Source organism: Ailuropoda melanoleuca, chromosome 4, assembly GCF_002007445.2.
Source record: "Ailuropoda melanoleuca isolate Jingjing chromosome 4, ASM200744v2, whole genome shotgun sequence".
Classification (NCBI taxonomy): Eukaryota; Metazoa; Chordata; class Mammalia; order Carnivora; family Ursidae; genus Ailuropoda; species Ailuropoda melanoleuca.
In genome coordinates, this window is record NC_048221.1 from 40,107,531 (window position 1) to 40,133,410 (window position 25,880).

Below are 25,880 nucleotides of genomic sequence, written 5' to 3' on the forward strand. Positions count from 1 at the left end.
TCATTTTTAAAAATAATTGGCTAATGCATTGTAAGTACCACTAAGTGATAGAGAAAAGCTAAACATTCTTTAAAATATGCCAACTGGCTATTTCTTCTTGAATAACATGCTTGCTTGCATTCTCTGGAGTCTTTTCCAATTTTACTTTGCTTAAAGGAGAAAAAACATCCTATTTCAATTTGTCTTTTTTGAAAATATGTGGATTATAAGCAAATGAATGAATGAGTACAAGAACACTAAAACACTGACAGCTGGCATACTACCACTGAAAACTCAAAGGGGCAGGGCATTTCTGTTTATTCAGACAACCTGTTTCTTACAAGGGGGAAAAAGCACAATAACTTTTCTCAGTAGTGGATGATACAAATACAAAACAAGACAAGACAAAAAGTAAACAACAACAACAACAACTTTGTTCAGTATTGATGTTAGCAATTTCAAAGATTAGAATATTTGCATACCCGGGGACTTATCATTGACCTTTACTTAGTAAATCGATTACTTTTAAATGATGACTGTAAGCCATTTATCTAAGTCTATAAAAACAGGTTTCCTCTACCCTATAACTTAAGTTTCCATCAGCGTCAGAGATAAGGTATTGATCCTTTATGATTTAATGTTACGTACCTTCCAAGATAATTTTATTCAGTGCCATGGTTTCGGCTACCATGTCATGCTCAGAACACCTAAAAGTCTATCTGTTGCTCAAGCCTTTCTCTTGAGTTCCAGATCCATTTAGTCAACATCTGTATGCTCATATATCCAGTTGGGCTTTCAACAAGCACTTCAAACACCAACAATCCCAAACAGCACTTACATTTGTGCTTACTCCTGTTCTTTCTGTAATGTTGCCTGTCTCACTGAATAGGTCCACCATGCTCCCTGATGTCTAAGCTGGAAATTTAGGATTCATCCTTGACTCTTACCTTTTCTTCAAATCATTAATCTAATTAACACCTAGGTCCTGTGGTCTTAACCCCTTTGTCTAACTCCTTAGCACTTCTCTCCCTTCTCATTGCCATCTGTTTAGTTCAGGTTATAATACTCTCTTGTTCAGATTGGTGAATTTTTACTAATTGAGATTCTGGCCTCAAATCTTTCTGCCATTCCAAGTCATATTTGCTGTTGCCACCATTGTGATTTTTTAAAAAGAACATAAAAAAAATTAAATTTGGTCTTCTAATTCTGCTAGTTTGATTTTACTCTGTTTCTTCTCAGCACCTGTGGAATAAAGCCCAAGCTTCTTGATTTGGCTTATATGTCATTCCAAGTAAGATCCCTGCTCACCTCTTCAGCCCCACTCTGTCTGCATCTGCCCTCACGAGGCACTTTACACTTGAAATAAACTGAAGCTACATAAGTTCCTAAGCCACCCTTTGCCCTGTGCCTTTATACATGCTCTTCCTCCCTTTAGTAAACTCTAGTCATCTTTCAAGTCTTGCTGTACATATTACATTCTCCAGAAAGCCTGCTCAGATCCCTAATTTATAGATGGGGCCTTCTCTGATAATCACTGAACATACTGTAGTGTCCCAGGTGAGTTTTATTGTAACTGCTCTGTGTTGCCTGTCTGTATACCCTGAAAAGTACAAATAAGAGGATGGACTTGTCCGATAAAAATTAAATATCTGGTGCCTAGCATAGAGTAGGTACTAAAAATATTTTCCAATGAATGAATGAGCACTTGATTTTGAGACCTCAGGAATCACTACCGGCATTATAAGCTCTTATAATCTATTCAGAGCAGCTTTTCTAAGACCTCTGCTGGGAAGTAATTCCTTTATTACCTTAGCTCGAAATGCTCTCTCGACCTCAAAGCAATAACACTGATTTCTTCAAAACGATTCGGTAATTTAGGTGTCTCACTGACTTAGATCCCCATTACTACTGCTGACGCATTAATTACAAAGCTGTTACTGTGCTGATATAAAAACTTAACAAACCACGTTGAGTATAATTGTTCTTATGTATTGTGTGATTTACATAGTAGACATATTTATTAGTTTATACAATTTTTAGGACATCTTTAATCCTTAAATTTTTTTTTTCCTAATTTGACTTTATTATTTTTTTTTTCTGATTTAGGCTCTTCATAATAAAGTATATGTATGTATTGGCTTAATCAAGTTTATTTGCCACCAACATTCCCTACACTAGGCTGGAGAAAGCTTTCCTACTTACAAGTTTCTCATTCACTGACAAACCCAAGTTCATATTAAAAACAAAACCAAAAACAAACCTAAAAAGCTAATGTATTTAAAAATCTTGCCATAAATACCCTTTCAAAATTTTGTCTTCTCCTATATTTTCTAATGTGTCAATAAATTCATTTGTCCCCCAAATGAGATTTGAATCTGCATGTTTTAAGTTGGAACAGCCAATGACTGAACATGCACAATAAATCTATCATTTAAAGTGCTTCCCCAATTTGGCTTAAGACTGCAGACCAAGTCAAGAGGGACAGACATGGGCCTTTCCCTGCCAAGTGATGGCTGAGGCCCACTCTGATTTCGCATGAACTTGGAGAAGACTCAAAAGTACAACTTGTTCAATAATTGCTTCTAGCAGCATTTTCCCTAAGCATCAAGGCTCTGGCTCATCAGTGCTTTTGCTGTCCAAAGAGATAAAAGTGAAATCCAAACCACCAGACTTGGTGCTACGTACTGAATGCTTGAGTCTCCCCAAAATTCATATGTTAAACCCTAATCCCCAGTGTGCTGGTATTAGGAGGTAGGGCCTTTGGGAGGTGATTGAGTCATGGGGCGGGGTGGGGAGCTCATGAATGGGATTAGTGCCTTTATGAGATCCCTGAGAGCTCTCTTGCTCTCTGTCATGTGAGGACATAAGAAGATTGCCATCTGAAACCCAGAAGATGCCCGTTATCAGGACTTGACCAAGCTGGCACCCTGATCTCAGACTACCATGCCCAGAACTATGGGAAATAAATTTCTGTTGTTTAAACCATCTTGTTTATGGTACTGTGCTATAAAAGCTCAGACTAAGATACTTGGGAGAGACTTCTTCTTAAATATGTTTCCCCTTTTTAACCCTATCTTTATACCTAAAATTTTCCTTACTCATAGAAGAGATGTTGGAAATATTTAACTCTAAATGGAGGTCAGTAGTCCTCAAATGGACAGAAGTAACGTTTATGAATATGATACATTGCTAGAGTAAACCATCTTCCTCTTTCTACTTAAAATATAATCCTGGGGCGCCTGGGTGGCCCAGTTGTTAAGCGTCTGCCTTCGGCTCAGGGCATGATCCCAGGGTCCTGGGATCGAGCCCCACATCGGGTTCCCTGCTCCACTGGGAGCCTGCTTCTTCCTCTCCCACTCCCCCTGCTTGTGTTCCCTCTCTCACTGGCTGTCTCTCTCTCTGTCAAATAAATAAATACACACATAAAAAAATCTTCTTTAAAAAAACAGTAACATAATCTTAATTAAAAAAAATAATCCCAATTTCTCACTGTATACATACATGCCCACCAAAACAGAAACAAAAACAAAAACAAAAACACCCCCATATTCCTCAGCCTCCCTTGCATTTAAGTTTGGCTTGGGAACTAAATTCTGCCAGGTAAGGCATAAAAGAAATTATTGTATGGAACTTCTGGAAAGTTCCTAAAAAGGGGAAGAGGGATACTCTGATTTCTGGTCATCCTCCAACTTGTTACTGGGAGATGACACTGAGAAGCTGAAGCCCCGGGAGCCATCTTGACTCAGGATATGAAAATAGTGGAACAGCAAGATTAAAGGGGTCTGTGTCCCTGATAATTGTGGATTCCAGGTAGTCCTAACTGCCTACCTTTAGAGACTTCAATCAGCTAATGAGCCACCCAACCAAAAAGCAAAAAGCTTCTATCTTTCTCAGTCAGTGTTACTTCCAACATTTTATTTGTAATATATCTTTATTCTCACTCATCAGTATATCTGCAAATATCAGACATCATGTTTAATGCTCGCTATATAGCAACTATGTATGGTAGGAATTATGATCTCTTTTATGAGTGAGGAAAGTAAGATTCGAAAGTGTTACATAATGGACCTAACGGCACCAAAGTAGTCAGTGGCCAAGTCAGAAACCCCAGATCAGGTTCCGGAATTTATACTCCTTTTTCCTGCATTACCCCATTACTCTATAACGTGGGAGTAAATCCCTCCTTGTGTGCCTGTAGCTAAAACTCTTAATCTTCTTATCCACTCTTGAAATTAAGATTAAAAACCTCTGCCTCCTGTAGGCACTACTGTGAGGACAAGTGGGTTTATTATTGTGTAAAGTACTGAAGTCCTTGGGATTTAACCACTACTTAATTTATGTACACAGTTAAAACTATTTAAAGCTTCTCTGAAAACAGGAAGTCAGCAGTTATACAAGAAGACTTAACTTCCAATACAGCCAAAATCAACTAATTTGTGCCACAAGCCTACACTTGTTTCAACTGGTTTACAAAATTAAACTCCAAATCACTAATTAACTTCCGTTCCAGAAATCTACTCTGTGAGGTCCAGCATTTAGCCGGATTGTGTTTAACCACTCAGCTCACAACTTTGCCTTGTCATCCTGCTGTGGCTGCCTTTTAAGGGCAGTGTCTCCCATTAAATACTGGAGGAACTGCAATTTGTGTTGTCATACCAACTCAGGAAAATACCTTGGTGCCTTGGTAATATAAAAGCAGTTCAACTTGGTTGTCTGCAATAAGACTTTGCAATTTTGAAAAAGTAAATCCACATTTCTTGGCCTATGGTTTTATTGTTTGTTTTCCCTCATCTCCAAAAAGAGTAATTTGGACTCTATGACTGCAAAAGCTGAGACCACTTCTACAACTCTGGGCTCCCTATACAACATGCGGCATTTAAAATACTTAGCGGTTATGTCTAGAGTCAAACAGACAGGGGTTAAAATCCTGGCTATGTGACTTTAGGCAAATTATATAATCTAAGTTTTGTTTTTCTCATTAGTAAAATGGAGATGATAATACGATCTATAACACATCATAGAGTTCCAGAGAAGTTTAAAAGAGATAATGAGTGTAGAGTTCTGTATCAGTTTCCTCTTGCTTCTATAATAAATTATTATAAGTTTAGTAATTTGGCCTATAATAACACAAATTTATTATTATATAGTTCTGGAAGTCAGAAGTCCAGCACAGGGATCACTGGACCAAAATCAAGGTATTGTCTGAGCTATGTTCCTTGGGAGGGTTCAGAATTATTAAATTCTCCTTCAGGTTGTTGATAGAATTCAGTTCATTGTGGCTATGGGACTAAGGTCCCTCTTCCCTTATTGGCTGTCAACTGAGGGCTATTCACATCTTAGGGAGTCATCCAAAATCCTTTGCTCATGGCTTCCTTCCACCATCTTCAAAGCCAGAAATACTAAATGAAGTCCGTCTGAAGTCTGAAATCTCTCCTGCCTCATCCTTAATTATCATACATCTCTGATCAACGCTTCTGCCTTCCACATCCTCTTATAAGTATTCAGGTGATAACTGTGAACCTACCCACATAATCCAGGATAATCTTCCTATTTTGAAGTCATCTGCTTAGTAATTTTATTCCATCTTCAACTTTAATTACTTTTTTTGTCATGTATCTAACATAATCATAGGTTTATAGGATAAGGACATGGACGTCTTTGGGGTCAATACTCTATCACAAGCTCTGAGCATAACACCTGGCATGTAGTTTAGTGCTCAATAAATAATAATAGCTAATACTTATGTTTACTCACTGCCAGCTAGTGACCTAAGTGCTGTATAGATATTTATGTATTTCATCTAGCTAACAACCCCCGTAACATACAAATATCATCATCCACGTTAATTACGAGAAAATGGGTGGCTCAGTTGGTTAAGTGGCCAGCTCCTGATTTCCACGCAGGTGGTGATCTCAGGGTCCTGGGATGGATCCCCCTGTTGGGCTCCATGCTCAGCGGGGAGTCAGCTTGAGGATTCTCTCTCCCCCTCTCCTGCGGCCCCTCCCCCCACTTGGGCTTGCTCTCTCTAGAATAAATAAATAATTTTTTTCAATAAGAAAATGAGTCAAAGAAATAAAGCTTTTCGTTGAGCAAGTAAAAGGCAGAACGAATTGAACCCAGGCAGTCTGGCTCTACAAGTGGTACCTTTATGCCTCATTCTTCCTCTTCATTTTAACTGTTATTATAACAGTCGGGAAACCAAGAAAGCCTTTGCTTAAACTAACACCAGGAATGCTAAATTATTTCAATATAAGACCACAGCAATATTGGTATTTATGTGGCATATGCTCTCATCTCTTCTTTGTTCTAGGATATGGGCTCACCTGGGTCCAGGACTGACATTTCTTTATCATTTTACTTTGAGTCTTACCAGATGACTGGGGAGGAAAATCCTTGCTGAAATAAGGTATTCTGTATGGGGAAGAAGCTAAAAAAATATTACTGTCTTCATTTTTCAACACCTCATATTCTACTCATTTCACATTGAAAACCTACTTTGACATCACCATGGAAAGTAAGAAGAGAGCAAATCACCATTATTTTGGACAACAAAATACCTTTCATTCTCCTGCACGATCACATCTCCTTTCTTCCAGGAACAGAGTGGTTTGGGGGAGGCTCTAGGTTTACAATCCAAGCTGACCATGCTGCCCACCTGCACCTGAATCAACTTTTTCATTGGCGTCTTCGAAAAATCTGGAGCAGAAGCTGAAAGGAAAGAAAGAAGAGAGAACAAGAATGTATTATTTAATTAAATAAATAATTATTTATGAAATAAATTAGAATTTAGTATTATAAATTCCTGTAGGTTCAAAGGTTGACTTTATAACCCCTTTTAAAGTTTCCCAGCACACAGATATCAGTATTTGATTTACTTAATTGACTGGGTACCACTCACAGGATTTCAGTGCTCAAAAAGTAATTCCTACTATTGTGTTTTCTAGAAAGTTCTAAATCTTGGGGTGATTATTTTATATAGGAATTTTTAAAGTTTTCTGTGAAGTTTTAAAACAGCTCAATCGTGAGCTTATTAAAATGAAAAATATTTATCATAGAATGTTCTTGGAAGTTAGTTCCATGCAGTCAACAATAGAGTCAGTCTCTCTTGCGATCTCTGAGACTCAGCACATGGCACGGTGTCTGGCACTCAGCAGGCCTCAGTAAGTGTTTTTAGAATGAAGGCTGAATGCTGAATTATTATTCTCTTGCATAAAAATTACCAAGATCTATTATAAAATTTTCACATGCTTAGGTTTAACTTCTTAGTTGGAGAAATATATAATATGAGTTATTATATTAATGTCATAGTATCACATTAAACACGATAATATGTAGAGAACATTCTATCTGCTAATAATGCACACAATGCTGACCCTGAAACAGCACCTGAACATTCAAGACACATAATAATGTATCATTTGAATGAAATGGCTCTTTAATCGGAAAAATCACTCTTACTTTTATTGCAAATGTGGAAAAAGTTAACCAAACCCAGTGCATTTCTCCTAATGTCTAATTCTCTGTTTTATGGAAAATCCCAGCGAATAAAATTTATTTATTTTTTTGGAAGTGGAGATCATATACAGAATTATACTATGTGGTTATATATAAGATTGTGGATAAAGAAGATATGTTTACTCAAAGGCTGTTGGCCTTAAAACTTAAGATCTTAAAAGAATACCTTTGATGAAAAAAACCCCACAAAACTTTATATTTGAATGGATTATAATAAATCTTTTAAAGTTTTTTTTTTAAGATTTTATTCATTTACTTGAGAGAGAGAGAGCACAAGCAGGGGCAGAGGCAGAGGGAGAAGCAGGCTCCCCACTGAGCAGGGAGCCCAATGCAGGGCTCGATCCCAGGACCCTGGGATCATGAGCTGAGCCAAAGGCCGATGTATAACCAACTGAGCCAAGCAGACACCCCTGAATAGTATAGATTTTTAACGTATATTTTTTCCATACAAAAGCCTTATACAGCATGTTAGGTAGGAAATCATCTACTTTACCATGAATGAACTGTCAGTCATAAGGCTAATTTAATACAAGACTATGTACAAATTTCACTCTCTTTTTGTGGTAATACCCCACTTCTCCGTCATGGATTAGAGTAGCCAGATTTTCAGTTGATGACCTGCCCTTCCCAGACTTTAGGCCTCCTAGTGCAGGTGATGTTTTTCTAACCTCCAAGCACCAGGGATGAGAAACCTGGTTCCCATTAAACCGGGGTTTCTCTGTGTGGCACCTGATGTTTGGGGCTGAATAATTACTCGTTGTGAGAGCCTGTCTTGTTCACTGTAGGATATTTACATTGTAGGATTATTTGTGGGTAGCCTTTTTGACCTCTACCCACAAGATGCCAGTAACACACACTGGCTCCCTTCTTCTCCTATCTGTCTCCAACACTGTGACAACCAAAAATATCTCCCAACATTTCCAAATATTTCCTGAGGGCAAAATCGTCCCTGATTGAGGACCGCTGAGATAGATCCATTGGGCCTTCCAACCTTTGGAAGGGTACGTGACCCAAGGGTACGTGACCCACATCAGCTCTACTGGGCCAATGACACGCAGGACTGTGATTTCTATCAGGGCAATTCAGAAAGCCGTGCTTCTTCCATTAGATTGACTATGGTCATGGAAACTCAATGTGCTGGGGAACACCATGTAGGTCCTGATGATGGTGATGACACTTGAGCCCTGGATCATGTTCTGCTCAGATCCAAATCTGTACTTTAATTACATGGAGCAATAAATTTCATTTCTTTTTTCTCTCTCATGTATGTCATACTATGCTATGCTCTGACAATTTTGGTTGATTTTCAGGCATTTGCCACTTAGGAAGTGTTTTTCTGGATAATTGCCCTAAACACGAGATGACATTTTCTATCTTCTTATATACTTAAAGTGCAAGAAGAAGAAAATAATTCAGAACTTCAAATGGTTGAGCCTTGTTAATTAAAACTTCAGTATGCCCAATGTTGGATGCTTCAAGCAGGATCACTAAAAACTAAAACAGTTCCTTGTGGATCAATCAAGTATTGTTTTGAATTCTGTTTACTTTTCTGGACCAGCAACAGAAAACACCAAAATCACTTACTCTCTTAAAAGACATTGCTTAGTTTGTAATAGCAGAGCTGGATAAGGATGTTTTAGGTCAATACCGTTTTATTACTGTTTCTCTACCTTAAACTTTGAGGCTTATTCCAGCCACGATTGCTGCTTTTCCTTAGAAATCATTAAAAAAATACTCCCTGATTAAAAACCCTGAACAATATTATTACAATACTGTAGATAATATAGGAATATAATAGAAGTAAATACTTTTGGTTCTAGCAAAAACGGAGGATTTCAGGGAAAAAATAGGACAGGAGAAGCTTAGTCTTACCTACAACCTTAAGTTCAGCACTGGAATAGACGAGACCGTGTTTGTTTTCTGCAATGCACTGGAACATGCCAGAATCAGTCACGTTTAGGTTCGATATTGTAAGGGCACCATTCTCTATCTGTATTCTCTCCTAGGTGATAACAAAAATCTCTTGCATATAAATGTAGATATCATTTTAAAAGAAAAATGAAAACCACTATTATTTTAATCATACACAAACCTCCTTCATTTTCTTCAGAGTATTAGGCAATCTGACTTGAAATAGTAACATTTCCTTATTTGAAAATCTGAGACTGATTTAACGTAACAGCCACACATTAGAAATACTAATAAACACCCTTCAGTCCAAATGTCTATCAGTAAAATAAATAACAAAACAAGAGGTAAAATACTGTAGGCATTTCATTTTTCCCTATGGTTAAAGTTGCAGACTTTTAAAAATGTATCATGTTTCCATCCCGTCAACTGGAAAGGTTTTCACCATTTTTGTAATCATGCAAATTAAAGACATTATAAATTCTGTGCATTAGAAAAGGTTCTGGAAAATACATTTATTAAGGTTTTTAGGTAGTATGACAGGTTATACATAGAAATGTGAAGGAATCTAATTGACTTAGCACGTAATTTTTTAAAAGAGCAAAAATTACATGGCTTAAGAAAGAGATTGAGAAAATAAGTACTCATGTAAGAAGGTAACCACGTAACAATGCATTTAGTCTCCAGAGGCCATACCAAGTTGCCAAACAGGGAAAAAGAAATTATATTCCACATTTGATTAAAGTCAGGTCTTCTCTAATTTCAAAAGCAAAACAAAAAATAGTATATCAGTTTTAGAGTAAATTCACAAAATCATCTTTTCCCAATGAAACTCATTTGTTGAAAATATTTCCTTCTTGGCATACTGGGTACTTGATTTTATATTTTTCCCCCCTTCACCACTTTTTAGTTGCAAATGAATGTATGCAAACTCAAGAGTTTACTTTGGCAGTAGGTCTGAGGAGGGCATTTATTCAACACAAAATGAAGGGAGGAAGGATTAACCAGACTCATTACCTTACCTCGAGCACAAGGGCTTCTCCATTTTTCAACCATCGGTAGGAGGGTTTGGGCTTACCACTTGCCCGGCATTCCCAAAAAAGATTGTCCTCCACTGCTATTTCTACANAATCTCTAGCCATGGCTTATCAAAAAAAAAAAAAAAAAGGAGAGACGTGAAAAAAAAAAAAAAAAAAAAAAAAATCAAACCACCCAGCAAATAAAAAATAAATACGTTATACAAATGGATATAAACACTGTGAGCAATGGATTAATATGAGCATAGCAGCTAAAATTATATTTAATACCCTATTTACTAAGTGGATATGGGAAATGTTTCTAGATTTGAGGACGGATGTTGCAATCTGTCACTTCCTAAGCCAAACTCATTATGCCTTCTCTGTTTTCAAAATTCTGGGCACTGTATTATGTTTTCTTTCTTTCTTTCTTTCTTTCTTTTTTTTTTTTAAAGAGGGAGCAATCGGGGGTGGGAGGAACAGAGGGAGACGGAGAGAGACAGAATCTGAGAATCTTAAGCAGGCTCCATTCCCTGCATGGAGCCCAGTGCTGGGCTTGATCTCATGACCCTGAGATCGTGACCTGAGCCGAAATCAAGAATCACAGGCTTAACCAACGGAGACACCCAGGCACCCCCGCACTGTATTATATAATTTAGATGTGTATTAGTAGCTGGTAATGCAGGTACACAAAATAGGCTCCTTTCCAAGTGCATTTGTGAATCATAAGGTCACAATTGATGACAACTTAATACATGAATGACAGCAGATACTAGTCTTAATTATGCACTAAAAATTAACATCCGTAGAAGGGAAACTTCTATAGCTGAGGAAAAAAACATTTCCCTCAAGTTAGAAATAACTTTTAATTAAATACAAACCAATGAGCATCTTATGAACCTCTGTGAATTAAAATGAAGGCAGAGAAAGATGGATAAATTGGTTCAATTTGAATCATATGAGTTTTTATGAAAAAGCAGCTCATGCAACCTTAAATTATGTATGCAAATCAGTGGCATCAAGTGGATTTATCATTTTCTCTTACATTTTAGAAGATATTTGGAAAACTCTCTTTACAGATGAAAGCAACATACCACTTACAATTAAAGCCACTCAATATACACAGTCTATTCAGCCAAGTCTCAGCTTGCATTTTAGATCCAAAACTGGGAGGTGAGATGTCTTACTGGTTTCACATTGCATTATGCATGTGATGTCTACTGTGGGATTCACATTTGCATCCTCCATATGGAGAAACAGTTTATCTATTTCTATTTAATTGCAACCATGGGAAGATTTGTCTTCCCATTCTATCTCATAAAATTGTTTTTTTTTTATAAAGGAAATTGAAATGAAAATATAGCTATTTAGCTTTTAGAGAAAATATACTGGTCTAAATTTTACCTTATTATTATTATTTACATAAATGATGTGCCCGGTCTGAAGTGTAGTTCAGCCCAAAATCACTTCACTCTACTTATATTAAAGCACATTTTCTTGTTTCAGGAAATATCAGCCTTCATGGATTACGACTGTAAAGAGACTCACACATGAGTCCTTGACGAAGACTCAAGTTTCTAGCAAAAAATTCCACTGACTTCTTAATACTACTGTTCTTCTCCAAATGGGAGGATAATTTGCTGGACTGAAGCCAATCCTGAGATTACAACCGCCATGTTAACTGTGATTTCCCCTCTTCTATCATATGAGATCCGAATACTCTATCAGACCATTTCTTATATGAAATATTAGATGGATAAACAGAGAACAGCATGGCACTGATAGAATATACTAATCAAGTCAGAAATGTAGAGTAACTTTCATGAAACACCCTATCTCATTAATTTCTGATTTATTTCTTGGGTATATATTATATTGCCTACCGAATGGAATAAAGCATTAGTCTGCTTTCTTTAGTCAGTACAGTGGATGATGTTGGCTGTCTGTTGTGCAACCATTTCCTCCTCTCTTTATTTGTAAAATAACCCCCATTTCTCATTGAACTATCCTTCCTTCCACCACCTTACACTGTCCATTAAATTTAGGAAAACCCGGCAATATTCCCTGTTCCAAACAGAGGCTCTTAAATTGTTTAAGCCAGCTCTCCTTGCTAGTGATTGGTTTAGGAATAAACCTGCAGGCAATGAGATTGGATAAGGAAATTGCAAGATGTTTTGGAGACAGGAAGAACGAACAAGGAGTGATGCTCTGGTCACTGTGGGCAGCCACTTTGTGACTCCATCAGAGATTATCATGCAGGGATAGTCAGATAAGGACAGAACCAAAATCACAGAGAAAATGAGTAGGGGCTTGATTATAAGGTACGTGAACACCAACTTAGCTTTGAATTTCTCATCCTATGAGGCATACAATTGTTTATTATTTAGGCAGGGTTGCTGTTCCACAGAGCTAAAACATTCCCGCTGAAACATTCAGACAGTTGGAATATCTTTTTTTCTTATAATGGTCGTGTCTTACCCTGGGTCATTAATGGTTTCTCAGAAAGGTTCCTTCAGAGCTTTCTCCTATGTGCTTTGAGTGGTTTTAGGACTAAACAGTCACATGGCTTAAGTGCCCCCCAACCCACCTCTTTATTATCCCACCAGCATGTAGACCTTGACACCTGGGTAACCTCACCTTGGTGCTCTGTATTCTAATGCAATCATGTAACAAGACTTAAAAAACACAGAATAACTCATGATATTAAACCAGGCCTCCATTTTGCTCCTGACAGATCCTAAAATCTTACAATAGTTGAACAGGTGTCAATCTAATCGTAATTAATGCAAATTTTTGAGGGAGGTCATAAAAAGCCCTATAATTTTGATATTTGCCTTTGCAAATGTTTTCCTCCCTGAAACATTTATTTATGCAAACTGTTTCCATTTCCACTTTCTAAGATAAATAGAATGCAATGCAATTTGCCTTTCACAAAAGTGGTCAATTCCCACTAGTTTTGCAATGTTTCTAATGATTAAACTGTAAGTATATATTCATTGAGCATATATCTTTATATATATTACAGTACATTTTGTAAAATCATGTATTTAGACTTTCTAAATCATGCTTTCCTCAAAAAAACCTCATTTTTTAAATAGAGGTGACTTGAAAACAAATTTTGAAAAAAAAGATAATTTTTCTATATCAATAGACTACAAATAAAGGTAGCATTGTTATCCTTTCCTTACCCAAACTGAACAGTACATCAAATAAATGTGATTATAAATTAAAGGAAGCAAACACAGCAGAGTTACATTATTGGAAGGGAGAAAATTAACACTGAAGAACTCAAGAGCCTAAGTTGATATGGTTTGTCTAATGCAGTAATTAAAAGTTCTCTCCGTCAACAGTTTCTTTCTGCTTAGTAAAGATCATAAAGAAAGATACAAAGTCACATTTTCTAGGGAAGAGGACAGACACAAAGGAGAGGGCTCCTTGATATGACCAAGTGTATAAAACATTACTTGTAGAAAAAAAGTGAAATATTCATTTTTATATGAATCATTTTAAAATGCAAACAGGATATGTCATACCTCTGACTTCACTGCAAAATGTTACTGCTTTTTAATTCCTCCTAAATATTCATCCTCATTTAACAAAATGCAGATCAGAACAAGCTGCACATTGGCATTCTGCCATAATTTCCCACCGCCAAACAACATTTTATTGAGAGCAAAAGCTAAAAATCCAATTTGCCCAAAGTAGGTGCTCACCATAGTAAGTGAGACGCCCTCTGGCAACATTTCTTCCTCGTGAATTCTCAGCAATGCATTCATAGGAACCCGTATCTTCCTGTTGGAAGTCGGGGATTTCAAGCACACCGTTGAACTTCCTCAGTTTAATTTTATTGGAAAAGGGCAGTCCATCACTTCTCCTCCAATTAATCTGAGGTACAGGACTAAGAAGAAAATTGTCAGGTTATTGCTATTTTAAACAGATGCCTGGATGCATTTTAGGCTTGACAAACCTTTTGTTAGGATAGAGCAAAAAGGCCCCAGGTTTCAAATGCAGAACACTTCCAGTTGTCAATTACATAAAACTGATACAACGATTTACTAAGTTGATATTTTAATAAAATAAATTGTACATTTTCTTGAGTTAATTCATGATTTAGAGAAAAAAGTTGAACACATATCTATTGTATTATAATACAACAAACAAACAAGCAAAAGAAAAATAACACCAATCTAGTTCATGAAATTTGGCAGGTACCATCATTTTCAGCAAACTGCCTTACATTTTATTTTCCCTTTGTTTCTAAATGAAAGAACATTTTAGAAAATAAGGAAGAGTCTGTCAAAAACTATCTGGATCTTTTACAGCAAACTAATATTTCAGCATATTGGAGTAAATGTTATAAAACTTACTTTCCAAGAGCAAAACATTCCAATTTCACAGTTGCCCCTTTAGCTGCTGGAAGAGTTTCTGGAAACTGCACTTCGATTTTTGGTTCATATTCACCCATCACACCTGTAAATCCACAATACAAGGTTAGTAGTTTCAACATTTCCTTTGGAATTGTCCCATTTTTCTTAAATAAAACTTTCTTTTGCTCCATTTGAACTAGTTCCTCTAATGATTCAAATTATTCACTAGGCCATCCATTAGGTATTTTTCAAAGCAGAGCTAACTGGGCCAAACATGCAACATTACTAAACATCAGGGACGTTGGATTCCATGTAAATTACCGCTTACAGAGCGGTTCTAAGAAAACCATTATGCCCTTCACATTGTGTAAAATGGGAGGCCTTTTCATTCTGCATTTAATCTGGACATTTCTAGTCAAACTGAAATATACAATGTATTATGACTTCCTGAAATATTCTAAAGAGCATAAATTATGGGAGGGAATTTACTTAATGGTACCCTGGTAGCAGAGAAACCAATCTTAAACTTATTAAATGGCACCCTGGAGACAAGAAACAGTAACTTAATAAATGAGAAAGGTCAAATTCAATTATAACTGACTGGAAAGAAATGCTTAGATAATATGTGGTCACGGCATTGTGCTGTGTCAGATATGGTTTTGTGTAAGTGGGGCGGTTATCCAGGCTTACAAGTCTGCTTCCTCTGAAATAGCCATGAAGGGGTTGAGGAAACACATTCCTTTTTCTTTTTAGCTTTACTGACGTATGATTAGCAAATAAATATTACATGTATTTAGACTGTACAAAAATAAAACAGTACAACCTGTTTTTTTTTTACTGTGTACAATGTGACAATTTAATATATGTATACGTTGTTGAATGATTATGTCAATTGAGTTAACACATCTAGCACCTCACATAGATATCATTTTAATTTCTAAATATTCTGTGGTAAGAGCACTTCAGGTCTACTCTCTTAGCAAATTTCAAGTATATAATACAGTATTACTAACTATAATCACTACGTTGTTAGGGGTGGGGGAAATGGGTAGAGGTTGGTCAAAGAGTACAAACTTTCAGATATAAAATGAGTAAGCTTTGGGAATCTAGTGTACATTTAAAAAATTTTTTTTTCCATTAAAACATTTTTAAAAAATATTTTATTTATTTATTTGACAGAGAGAGAGAGACAGCTAGAGATGGAACATAAGCAGGGGGAGTGGGAGTGGGAGAAGCAGGCCCCCCGCTGAGCAAGGAGCCCAATGTGGGGCTCCATGCCAGGACCCTGGGATCATGACCTGAGCCGAAGAGAGACGCTTAATGACTGAGCCACCCAGGCACCCCTCCATTTTTTAAAATTTAAGTTAAATTAATTAACATGTAACGTATTATTGGTTTCTGTGGTAGAGGTCAGTGAATCATCAGTCTTACATAACACCCAGTGCTCATTACATCATGTGGCCTCCTTAATGTCTATCACCCGGTTACCCCATCCCCCCACCTTCCTCCCTCTAGTGTACATTTAAAACAATTTTTAAGAAATGCTTTATATCCTATAACAAGATGATCAGAGCTTTAAGAACTTTAAGGTGACTGAAATCAGGACAGGTGACTTCATGACAATGCAATCTGAGTCCCAGGCCCAGAAGAACCTCATGCTTGGTTCTACAGTCTCCTACCACCATCTTGAAATTCTTAATAATTTCTGAAAAATGGATCCACCATTTTTATTTTACAATCGTCTTGAAAACTATAAAGCTGGTCCTGGGTAAGGATTAGGTACAGGACCTACAGTTAATGGAATAATCTTCATCGTTGTACTCATAAATATTTGTTGTTTCCCCCTAAAATGAAGTAATTCTTTGTGATATATTTTTCCCATTTCCCATTTATTTTTGCTAGTATTCACAGCATTTACGTTTAGAGTTGCACCTTGAAAGATTTCCTACCATCAGAACGTAGCACCAGAGGAGTTGGGGAGCCCAGCACCTTGGCGTTCGTCACCGTACTGGTCACCACACATGTGTAATTACCCACATCGGATGACTCGACCTTGGCTATGTAGAGGTGGCCTGTCTCTTGAGAGACAAATCGCCGACTATCTTCTTCAACAAATGATGGATATTCGTTGAAGATCCAAGCATAGGATAGTTCTAGTAAAATTTGGGGGGGAAAGAAATGCCATCATTAAGGAACGTTATCCATATTATACTAAAAATACACAAAACCGCCTTTACTACAAAGTCCTGCTGAGTGCTTTTATTGCAGGTCACGGAGAGAGAGAGTTCTGTGAAGGGATTCTGCGGTCGTTCTGCATTATGGCGGAGGACACTGCTGATTAGCATTCTTGTGGGAGCAATATTATTACCATCATCATTATCACTACTCCAGACACCTCCTGACAAGTCTCTCTGGCTTCAGTCCTTCTTCCTTTTAATTTGTATCTCCACACCACACATTCTGTGATCTTTCAAATTTACCAATCTCACCATGTCAATTGCTGATATAACACTTTCCTGCAATTCCTTGGTACTCTCGGGAATAATGCAGAATTTCTTTTTTTTTTTTTTTAAAGATTTTATTTATTTATTTGACAGAGATAGAGACAGCCAGTGAGAGGGAACACAAGCAGGGGGAGTGGGTGAGGAAGAAGCAGGCTCATAGCAGAGGAGCCTGATGTGGGGCTCGATCCCATAACGCCGGGATCACGCCTAGCCGAAGGCAGACGCTTAACCGCTGTGCCACCCAGGCGCCCCTAATGCAGAATTTCTTAACCTGAATAGGAGACTCTGCATGGTTAAGCCCCTGCTTAAAGCCTTAGCACCTGGGTGTCTGCACATGCTGCTCTAGGAGCCTGCAGTGTCCTTCTCTTCTGTCCACTCTTTTGCCTTCCCCCCCTTTCAACACTAAACCCCATTCTGCCACAATAACTTCCAGATGGTATTCAAGTCTTGGTTCCAAATATAAGGGACCACCTGCTCAGAGAAGTCTTCCTTCATCCTAGTCCTCAGGGTAGGTTCTCCTATCTAGAGCAACTCTAAGCTCACATCAGTGAAAGCACTTACTGCTCCATATGTAATGGTCTGTTTAGTTATCTGTCCTCCCACCACTTGGTAAACACTGATGTCAACTTTTATCCTGACTGCCCTCCCCCACCCAATTAGCTTAACAGTCCTCAATAAACATTTATTGAGTTAATTAAGGATACAATTATGCTACCAACTTCTATGTAAAGTCCAATATGAGTTTTCTTGACTTTTAGGGTCAAGGTACACCAACTTTCTCCAAAGGAACTAATATTCTTCTACTCTGTGATAATGAGGGTAAGTAATACAGAGCCGCATTGCTCTAGGTGCCCGCATTTTTCAGAAGCAAGTTGTTGTTTAAGCACAGTCACCATGGTTGGCTCATTTGATTCCTTCTTTCTATGGCCCTATTGTCTTTTACGATTTCATCAACCTTATTGTATTGGTTCATGACTGTAATGCTTTTTCAAAAGAGCTTTCAGAAAATGTATGTAATGAAAATAGATTCAGTGAGTAACAGATTCAAAATATATTTAAGGCATAATTCCAGGGGTAAAGGGTCTTTGCATTTGGTAAAGGGGGACAGTAAGTCAGTATACAAAGAACAATGAGACAATGTAAAAGGGCTGGGTGAGAATTATTCTGGATTTCAGAGGAAGGAGAGGTAACATTATCTCATCACTGAAGAATGGGTCTTAAAGGACAGAAGAACATTCTGAGAGGCAGGGATAAAAACAACTCCAGATTAAGTGAGGAGCATGTGAAAAGCAAGCAGGGGAGAGAACACAGTAAGTACCTGGGGGCAAGGAGACAGGACTGGCTCCCTTCTGCCTTCAATGCAAATGTGAATATTTGATGATTCCAAAGGTTAGCAAGTCAATGGCAAACACTGCGCACATTTAGAGACACAGATTTTTAACCTTGAACTGCTCTCCACATCATTCTATCCTATCAGTAGAGTGTTTCATGACATTTCAATCAGTCATCTGATAGGTTGTGAAATCTAAAGTTGTTTGTTGGACCATATGAAAAAAAACCAAAAAAAACCCAAACAAACAAAAAAAAGGGTCTCAAACATCCACTCCACAGTTGGTTCATGCCTACCCGATGGTGCTTTTCTCTTACAGGAGGACTAAATAAACCACAGCATTAAAGAATGCTGGTCAGGGAGGCTGAGTGAGTTCTGCAATTGCTGAAATTGACAGGGGTGGAAGTCTTAGCTCCTTAGGCTCTTCCTGCTGCACTAAGCATCCGGTCCCACCCCAACATCCCCTAATCCCTGCAACCTCATCCTGCTTTAAAGAAGGGAAAGCCATCTCATTCTGCTTTTCAGAGTGTTCTACCCATGAAATTAATATGATTGCCCTTCTCCCTTTCATTTTTTATTTAAAAATGTCTCTTTTGTCCAGTGAGTGTAAAACTTCTGCTCGCCAACATATATGTTATAGACGTCCGCTAGGTGTTAAGAACAAGAAGTCAACCTTATTAAACCAACCAGTTTATACTAAAATGAGAATGGCTGGTGCAAAGAACTCAGATTCAGAGTCAGAAAACCTAAATCAAATAAACTCATGTAAGAAATATATAGCAAGGAGAATGCATGATCAATAAGTAGATGCAATACTTTGGAACAAATATTACATAGCAATTTCGACTGAAATGTTATAAGGCTCCACTTGTAGTATTTTTTAAATACCAAATCAATATTGTTAAGATTTAAATATTGTATCATCATGATATTGCATACAGATATTGTGGTAGCTTTGCCTGTATGACGCTGGTAATGAAGGATTGTTAGAAGAGAAGAAAGTCAAAATTAAACGCATTCTAAGGCTGCTCTCAAAGCAAGCATGGAGAAGTGAATATGGATGAATTGAAGGATGGGTTATGGTAGACGTGGAAGTGTCCCACTTAGGTCTCACTTCAGGAGAACTCACTGCCTAGAACACAGTTAACTGGGGGTGTCCATCTGCTAGCCCAGGAGTGCTGCGGCTGCACTTTCTTGGGGCTGCTTCCAGCTAACGGATGAAATCCATTGGGGTGTTCCTGCTGGCCCATACTCCCTGGTCCAGGATTTCCCCCATGGGGAAATAGTATATCCTCATAAATACAGGAGAAAAAAAGATCTTTGATGAATACATAAAAATCTAACTCTAAGGTTTTGAGCTGGGATAAACAGGAAAAACAGGAAAGAGGGAGGAAGAGCCACTTTAGGAATGGAAGAGGTTGTACTGCAAATTGCTTCTGAGACTCAGGCAGGTAACCTAGAAGGAAATGCTCAATGGGTGGGTGAGATCTTTAAAAATAAGCTTAGGAGAGAGGTTGGGCCTAATATTGGCATGGTAGTCAGAATCTTGACCCCCAGAATATGTTAACACCCTGATCCCTGAAATCTTGAATATGTTACCTGACATGGTGAGAGGGACTTCGCAGATGTGATTAAATTAAGGATATTGAGATGGGAAGATTATCTTGGATTATCAGGGGTGAGGGGAATGTCATCATAAGAGTCCCTGTAAGAGGGAAGCAGGAGGGTCAGAGAAGAGGAACTGGGACTGCAAAAGCAGGGGTGTCAGCCAGAGAGTGCTATTTGAAGATGCTATGCTCTATGAGTCAAAGAAAACAGGTGGCTTCTAGAAGCTGGAAAAGGCAAGGCAATGGATTCTCCCCTGGAGCCTTCAGAGCCGTCAGAGCCTTCAGCAGCCCTGTCAACATCTGGCACCTTGATTTTAGCTCAGTTCACCTGTATTGGACTTTCGGCTTACAGAATTGTAAAATAATAAATCCACAGTGTTTTAAGCCACTAAGCTTGTGGTAATTTGTCCTACCAGCAAGAGGAAACCAAAAGGAATAATAATAATAATAGGTAACAATCAGGTGTTGTTATTAAGTCCAAGTGCAGTGATAAGTGGTAGAGATAAAATTTCCAAAGAAAAACAAATGACCAGAGACCAAAACATGAAGAAAGCCTGCACTTAGAAGGCCTAAGAAAGACTCATATTTTATGTAAAATGATTATAAAACCAATACAGTGGCAGGGCATGGGGGTATTCAAAAGAGACAGCAAATCATAGCAACTCCAAAGCAAATGAATTAGTGCCCTACAGTTTTTTTTTTTTAAAGATTTTATTTATTTATTCGATAGAGATAGAGACAGCCAGCGAGAGAGGGAACACATGCAGGGGTAGTGGGAGAGGAAGAAGCAGGCTCACAGCAGAGGAGCCTGATGTGGGGCTCGATCCCAGAACGCTGGGATCACGCCCTGAGCGTGAAGGCAGACGCTTAACCGCTGTGCCACCCAGGCGCCCCAAGTGCCCTACAGTTTTATACAAAGATTCAGATCCTCGGGATGTGTGGGTGGCTCAGTCAGTTAAGCTTCTGACTCTTGGTTTCGGCTCAGGTCATGATCTCAGAGTCGTGAGATCGAGACCCACCTTGGGCTCCATGCAGAGCATGGAGTCGGCTTGAGATTCCCTCTCTCCCCTTCCCCCTCCCCCCACTAAAAAACAAAACGAAACAAAACAAAAAACACACAAAGATTCAGACCCTTAACAACTCATGGAAAGAAATCACATCTGTATTTAATATGGTACATACAATCATGACAGCTACAACAGAAATTTGTAGCACCTACCTACCCTTCTTTACAGACTTTCTTATTGAGATGGAGTGAGACATAACTTTTATGTCTTAGAGAGAAGATCTGCACTATTTCATTTATTGCCTGCATGACCGTGTTAAAATATATGGCATCGCTCTGATTGAAAACATTAGAGAATTATGTGATTTATTGCCTTCTGAATAAAGTAAAAAAAATATATCTGCTGTAATACTATCAGAGTTTACTTATCATAAAAATCTGCATTTGCAATAAACATTAATTGTACACTGCAAAGTAAAATATATATCAAATCAGCATTCTTTGGAGATTTTTCAACATCATTTTATGTATGATGATAAATACAAAGCTATAATAAAAATGATAATTTTATATACTCAAATGAACTAGACTTTACAAAACCTTTCATAACCTGTGGTGTAAATCACAAACACATTACGCCAAAACTACTTGGCCACTGGGCTTTCTATTAACAACTCTATGTTAATATTAGGTATGTGATATATTTTTTTAGTTTTTATTAGAGAGCAAAGAGGCTTTACCAATCTTAGCCATAAATTAAGATAATGAAGTGCTGAAACTGCTTTCTAAAAAAGTAATATGTGATGAATGACATCGCTCCTCCAGCCACATTCTTTCCCAGGTCACTTAAGTACAAGGCCAGTCAATTTCACAGGAAATATGTCACTCTAGTGTTTACCTGGAGATACATTAATATACATACCACTGACATTTAAGGGTTTATTCCTAGTTTCATTATGAATTTCTATTATGAGGGAGATTTAATCCTTTACATAGGCATTTTCTAGGAGAAGTCAAACAAAACGGCAGTTGAACAAAATTGTAGAAGTAACTTTGGTCATTTTCTCTGGTGCCAACTGGGAAGCTTGACCTCCCTTGAAAGAAGACATATTAAAAGGTTGCGGGAACCTGCTGGATGTCATTCAAGATGCATATCACTGATTAAGACAACTGGGAAGGAAATTTGGATATGGAGCTTAGAGTCGACACCCACTGACGGAGGGTCTGAGACAGTACATATTCAAAACTCTAGAGCCATGTAGAAAACTGAAGATAATTTAAGGTTCAAAGACCAAAAGATCAATGGTTAGGGCTGAAATGTCTGTACCCTCAAAGCAGAACCTTTCCAACATTTCAGTGTGCAGTCTTTCAAAAGCTGTTTTGTAAGTTGCTGCATTGAGGGCAACATCACAAATGTTGCAGGTTTCCTTGTTTAGCCTATAAATGTCTGCCTAATCTATTTTTATTTAGACTACTAACAAGTGTGACTTTTGAGGGGAGGAAAAAAAGAAAAAACAACCTAAAAATGACATTCCTTCATCCTTGCATGCTTCCCAGCTGATTCTAGGTCACGAGCCTGCAAAGTATAGCTAGGGGGTCTAGTTACAAAGCTGCCCGCTTTGTAAACTGAGTATTTTGGAACATACTCACACCTATCCAATTGTTATTGCCCGTGGCTGCTTTTATGATACAAAAGCAGAGTTGAGGAGCTGCAAGAGAGACTATGTGGCCCATAAAGGCTAAACTATTTATCTGACTAAACTTTTAAGAAAAAGTTCAATGGCTCATGTTCTAGGTTAGTATTAGCTCTGGACCAAGTTACGAGTTTGGCGATCTTTACCTGCCTAACTTTACTTTTACACCTCTCTTCCTTATAAGGCTGTCATATTGTCCTCACCACCACATGAAGCTTCACGGAGCTTAGGCTAGTCCCCTAAATCTTCCGTACTCCTCTCTCTTGCTTTAGTCCTGCCACCTTTTGGGAGCACATATGAGCCATTTCCATTGCACAACAGAAGCTTCCAAGAGATAATGCAGTTTCCTGATGTGCTCTGTGACCACCATTTTTGGTTCTATCATTTTCTTTCAGAAACAGGAATATTTTCAGTGGGCACCTGCATCTTCCATCACACTGTGACTCCACAAGTCTCTGTCTTCATTTTTAAAGAAAGATTTATTTATTTATTTTTTGTGAGAGAGAGAGAGAGAGAGAGAGAGAGAGAGAGAGACCATGAGCAGGAGGAGGGGCAGAGGGAGAGAGAGAATCTCAAGCAGACTCCCCCCTGAGTGCAGAGCTGGATTCAGGGATTGATCCCAGGAACCTGAGATCATGACCTGAGCCCAAACCAAGAGTTGGAAACCTAACCGACTGAGCCACCCAGGTGCCCTTGTCTTCAGTTTTATGCCAGCAAAGCTCTTCTAACAAACGCCTTCATCCCTTTCCTGGTACTGTGGCTGTTAAAACTGATGTGGTGCCAAAGTGAAGTTCTTCCCTCCATATTTGTGGATGCAGAAATGTAGGGAGCCCTCTAGAGGCCATTCTTTATTTTTGCTTGGATACATACACTTTTTTTCTCATGAAGAACTTTTTGATTTTCCCCAAAGAACCAACACCCTCCCACTTGTTTCAGTGGACTGACCCCACCCTTGTCTCCTTGTACCAGGGAGATCTCAAGATGAGGACATGTAATTGGGGCCAACTTCAATGACACTCAAACCCTGATGTCTGGCAACGACTTGGGTAACTGAAAAGGGGAAGGAGCAAAAACATCGGCAAGACATTTACTGACCTACTTCCTTTGGCTAGGGTATTAAGGAAGCATGACATTGTCAAAGAAAGTAGTTTAAATTTTCCTAAGAGAAAATGAGACCTAATCAGGATGGACCAGTTACTGTGATGTTTTATGAAGACAGGAATCCTGTCTTGTCACAGACCCAACCTGTAGTTACTGCGACCCCTTGGTTGTATGTGGACGTACTGCTATAGTGATGAAACTCAGGCAGAAACCCCCAAAATAATAAGAGTCAGATCTTAAGGTAAGAGAGACTTGGGGAATACAATGCATTTCTTTTCTGTTTCCTCATTTTTATTATAAAAATATGCTTTTGAAAGGAGTTCGAGGCTTTGAAAATGTTAGAAAGCAATTTTAAGATTAGCTCAAAACCCAAATGCTGTGGATGACTACAAGTTTCACTGCCAAGACCTGCTTGTGCAGCTAAAAGAAAGTGCTTTGTAATAGCACATTTCGTACAAGGCCATGCTTGTTGCAATGTGTATGTTGGTGTGCAGATCTTCAATATATGCCAAATCCATATTGCCAGGCTTGCACTTTCCTCATCACTTAGACTGAATAATGGACACTTTTTATGACTTCAGTGACAGTAAATAACATTTTCCTTTTAAGTGCAGTCCAGGAGAAGCTAAAGAATTCTATAGCTCATGGGAGGGCTAATTGGAGCCAATTATAATTTGATTGACCTGCCTTGCTATTAAAATGATATGCAAAATTTACACTCTCCTTGCAAAATGGAAATTTTCTAGTACAAGCTAACTACAGGAAGCCCACACTTTAATGAATCCAAAGGTAGTGCTTTTGGGTTATAGTTCCCACATCAACTCTCAGAAGCTAATTCCAGACAGGGGTTCACTGGGTTGCAAATGATACAAAAGAACTCTATAGATGGGGAAAATGTGCAATAAAAATAACTGAAATAATTAAGGGCTAGTGGATAAAGGAGTGGCATCACAGTAACTGTCCATTTCTCATTAGGTCTCATTTTCTTGTATCCTTCCTTAAGGAATGTCATGGGGACTTGATATTTCTCTTCTTGCCATGTGGGTGATTTGTTTTTTTTATAGCAGAATAAAATGTCCATTATCACTTGTAAATAGAATGACTTTATTAGCAGAAGATGAAGTCGTCCTACCAAATCACAGGGGTCTTCTTACTGGGTACAATAAATTAGTCCTCAGGAAGCTGGAGAAATTAATGTTTCTCTCTCTCTCTCTCTCTCTCACACACACACACACACACACACAATAAAACACTACTATTTGCCATTGGTAGCACATCAAACTGTTCATCAAAATAGTTTAAAAACTTATTTTAAAATGGATCTTTACCCTTTGTGGTCTGTAACTCCTTTGAATAATAGATTTTAAATAGTAGTGGTTTCATTATAAATTATACTTTTGAAATAGTACAAAGTCATCTGTTTTTTTAAAATGACTATGTAAATGTTTGATTACGGCAGGATATGCAATTATGCCTGAATATCCCAAATAAACCTGATAACAAAAAACAAATTCCCCCCCCAAATCTATCATCAAAAGTAATTCCCATCCTTCACATCTGTAGGGCTCTATAAATGCCCACCTCTTTTAGACGTTAAGGACGTGCTCAGGAGACACCACAGCAGCTTCAGGTCCAAGTCAAATATAGATAATAGTTTGTAGGCTTTGAAAAAAGATAGGAGTTAGCAAAATACATTTGTATTAGGTCATGTTCCCTTGCTTGTTATGCTAAGTTATAAACGCATGTCTTTACACATACATTTCTTCTCTGCCTCAGGTTTCTAGTCCTTGTCTACTTGGCTATGAAGATATGTCCATGGAAAAATCTATCAATCTATCACTCTGTAGAAATGT

At 38.0% G+C, this 25,880-nt stretch overlaps 1 protein-coding gene across 1 annotated transcript in view; it reads right to left on the minus strand.

Annotated features, from left to right (window-relative positions):
• The window catches only part of CNTN3 (contactin 3), a 331,370-nt gene that overhangs the window by 84,407 nt on the left and 221,083 nt on the right, over nt 1–25,880 (minus strand). The window contains exons 6-12 of the mRNA XM_034658650.1: nt 16,735–16,938; nt 14,786–14,888; nt 14,132–14,316; nt 13,707–13,733; nt 10,425–10,534; nt 9,367–9,496; nt 6,537–6,687 (exon numbers count right to left, since the gene is read on the minus strand). Of these exons, the coding sequence (XP_034514541.1) occupies nt 6,537–6,687; nt 9,367–9,496; nt 10,425–10,534; nt 13,707–13,733; nt 14,132–14,316; nt 14,786–14,888; nt 16,735–16,938 (910 nt within the window). The remainder of the gene's footprint in view (nt 1–6,536; nt 6,688–9,366; nt 9,497–10,424; nt 10,535–13,706; nt 13,734–14,131; nt 14,317–14,785; nt 14,889–16,734; nt 16,939–25,880) is intronic.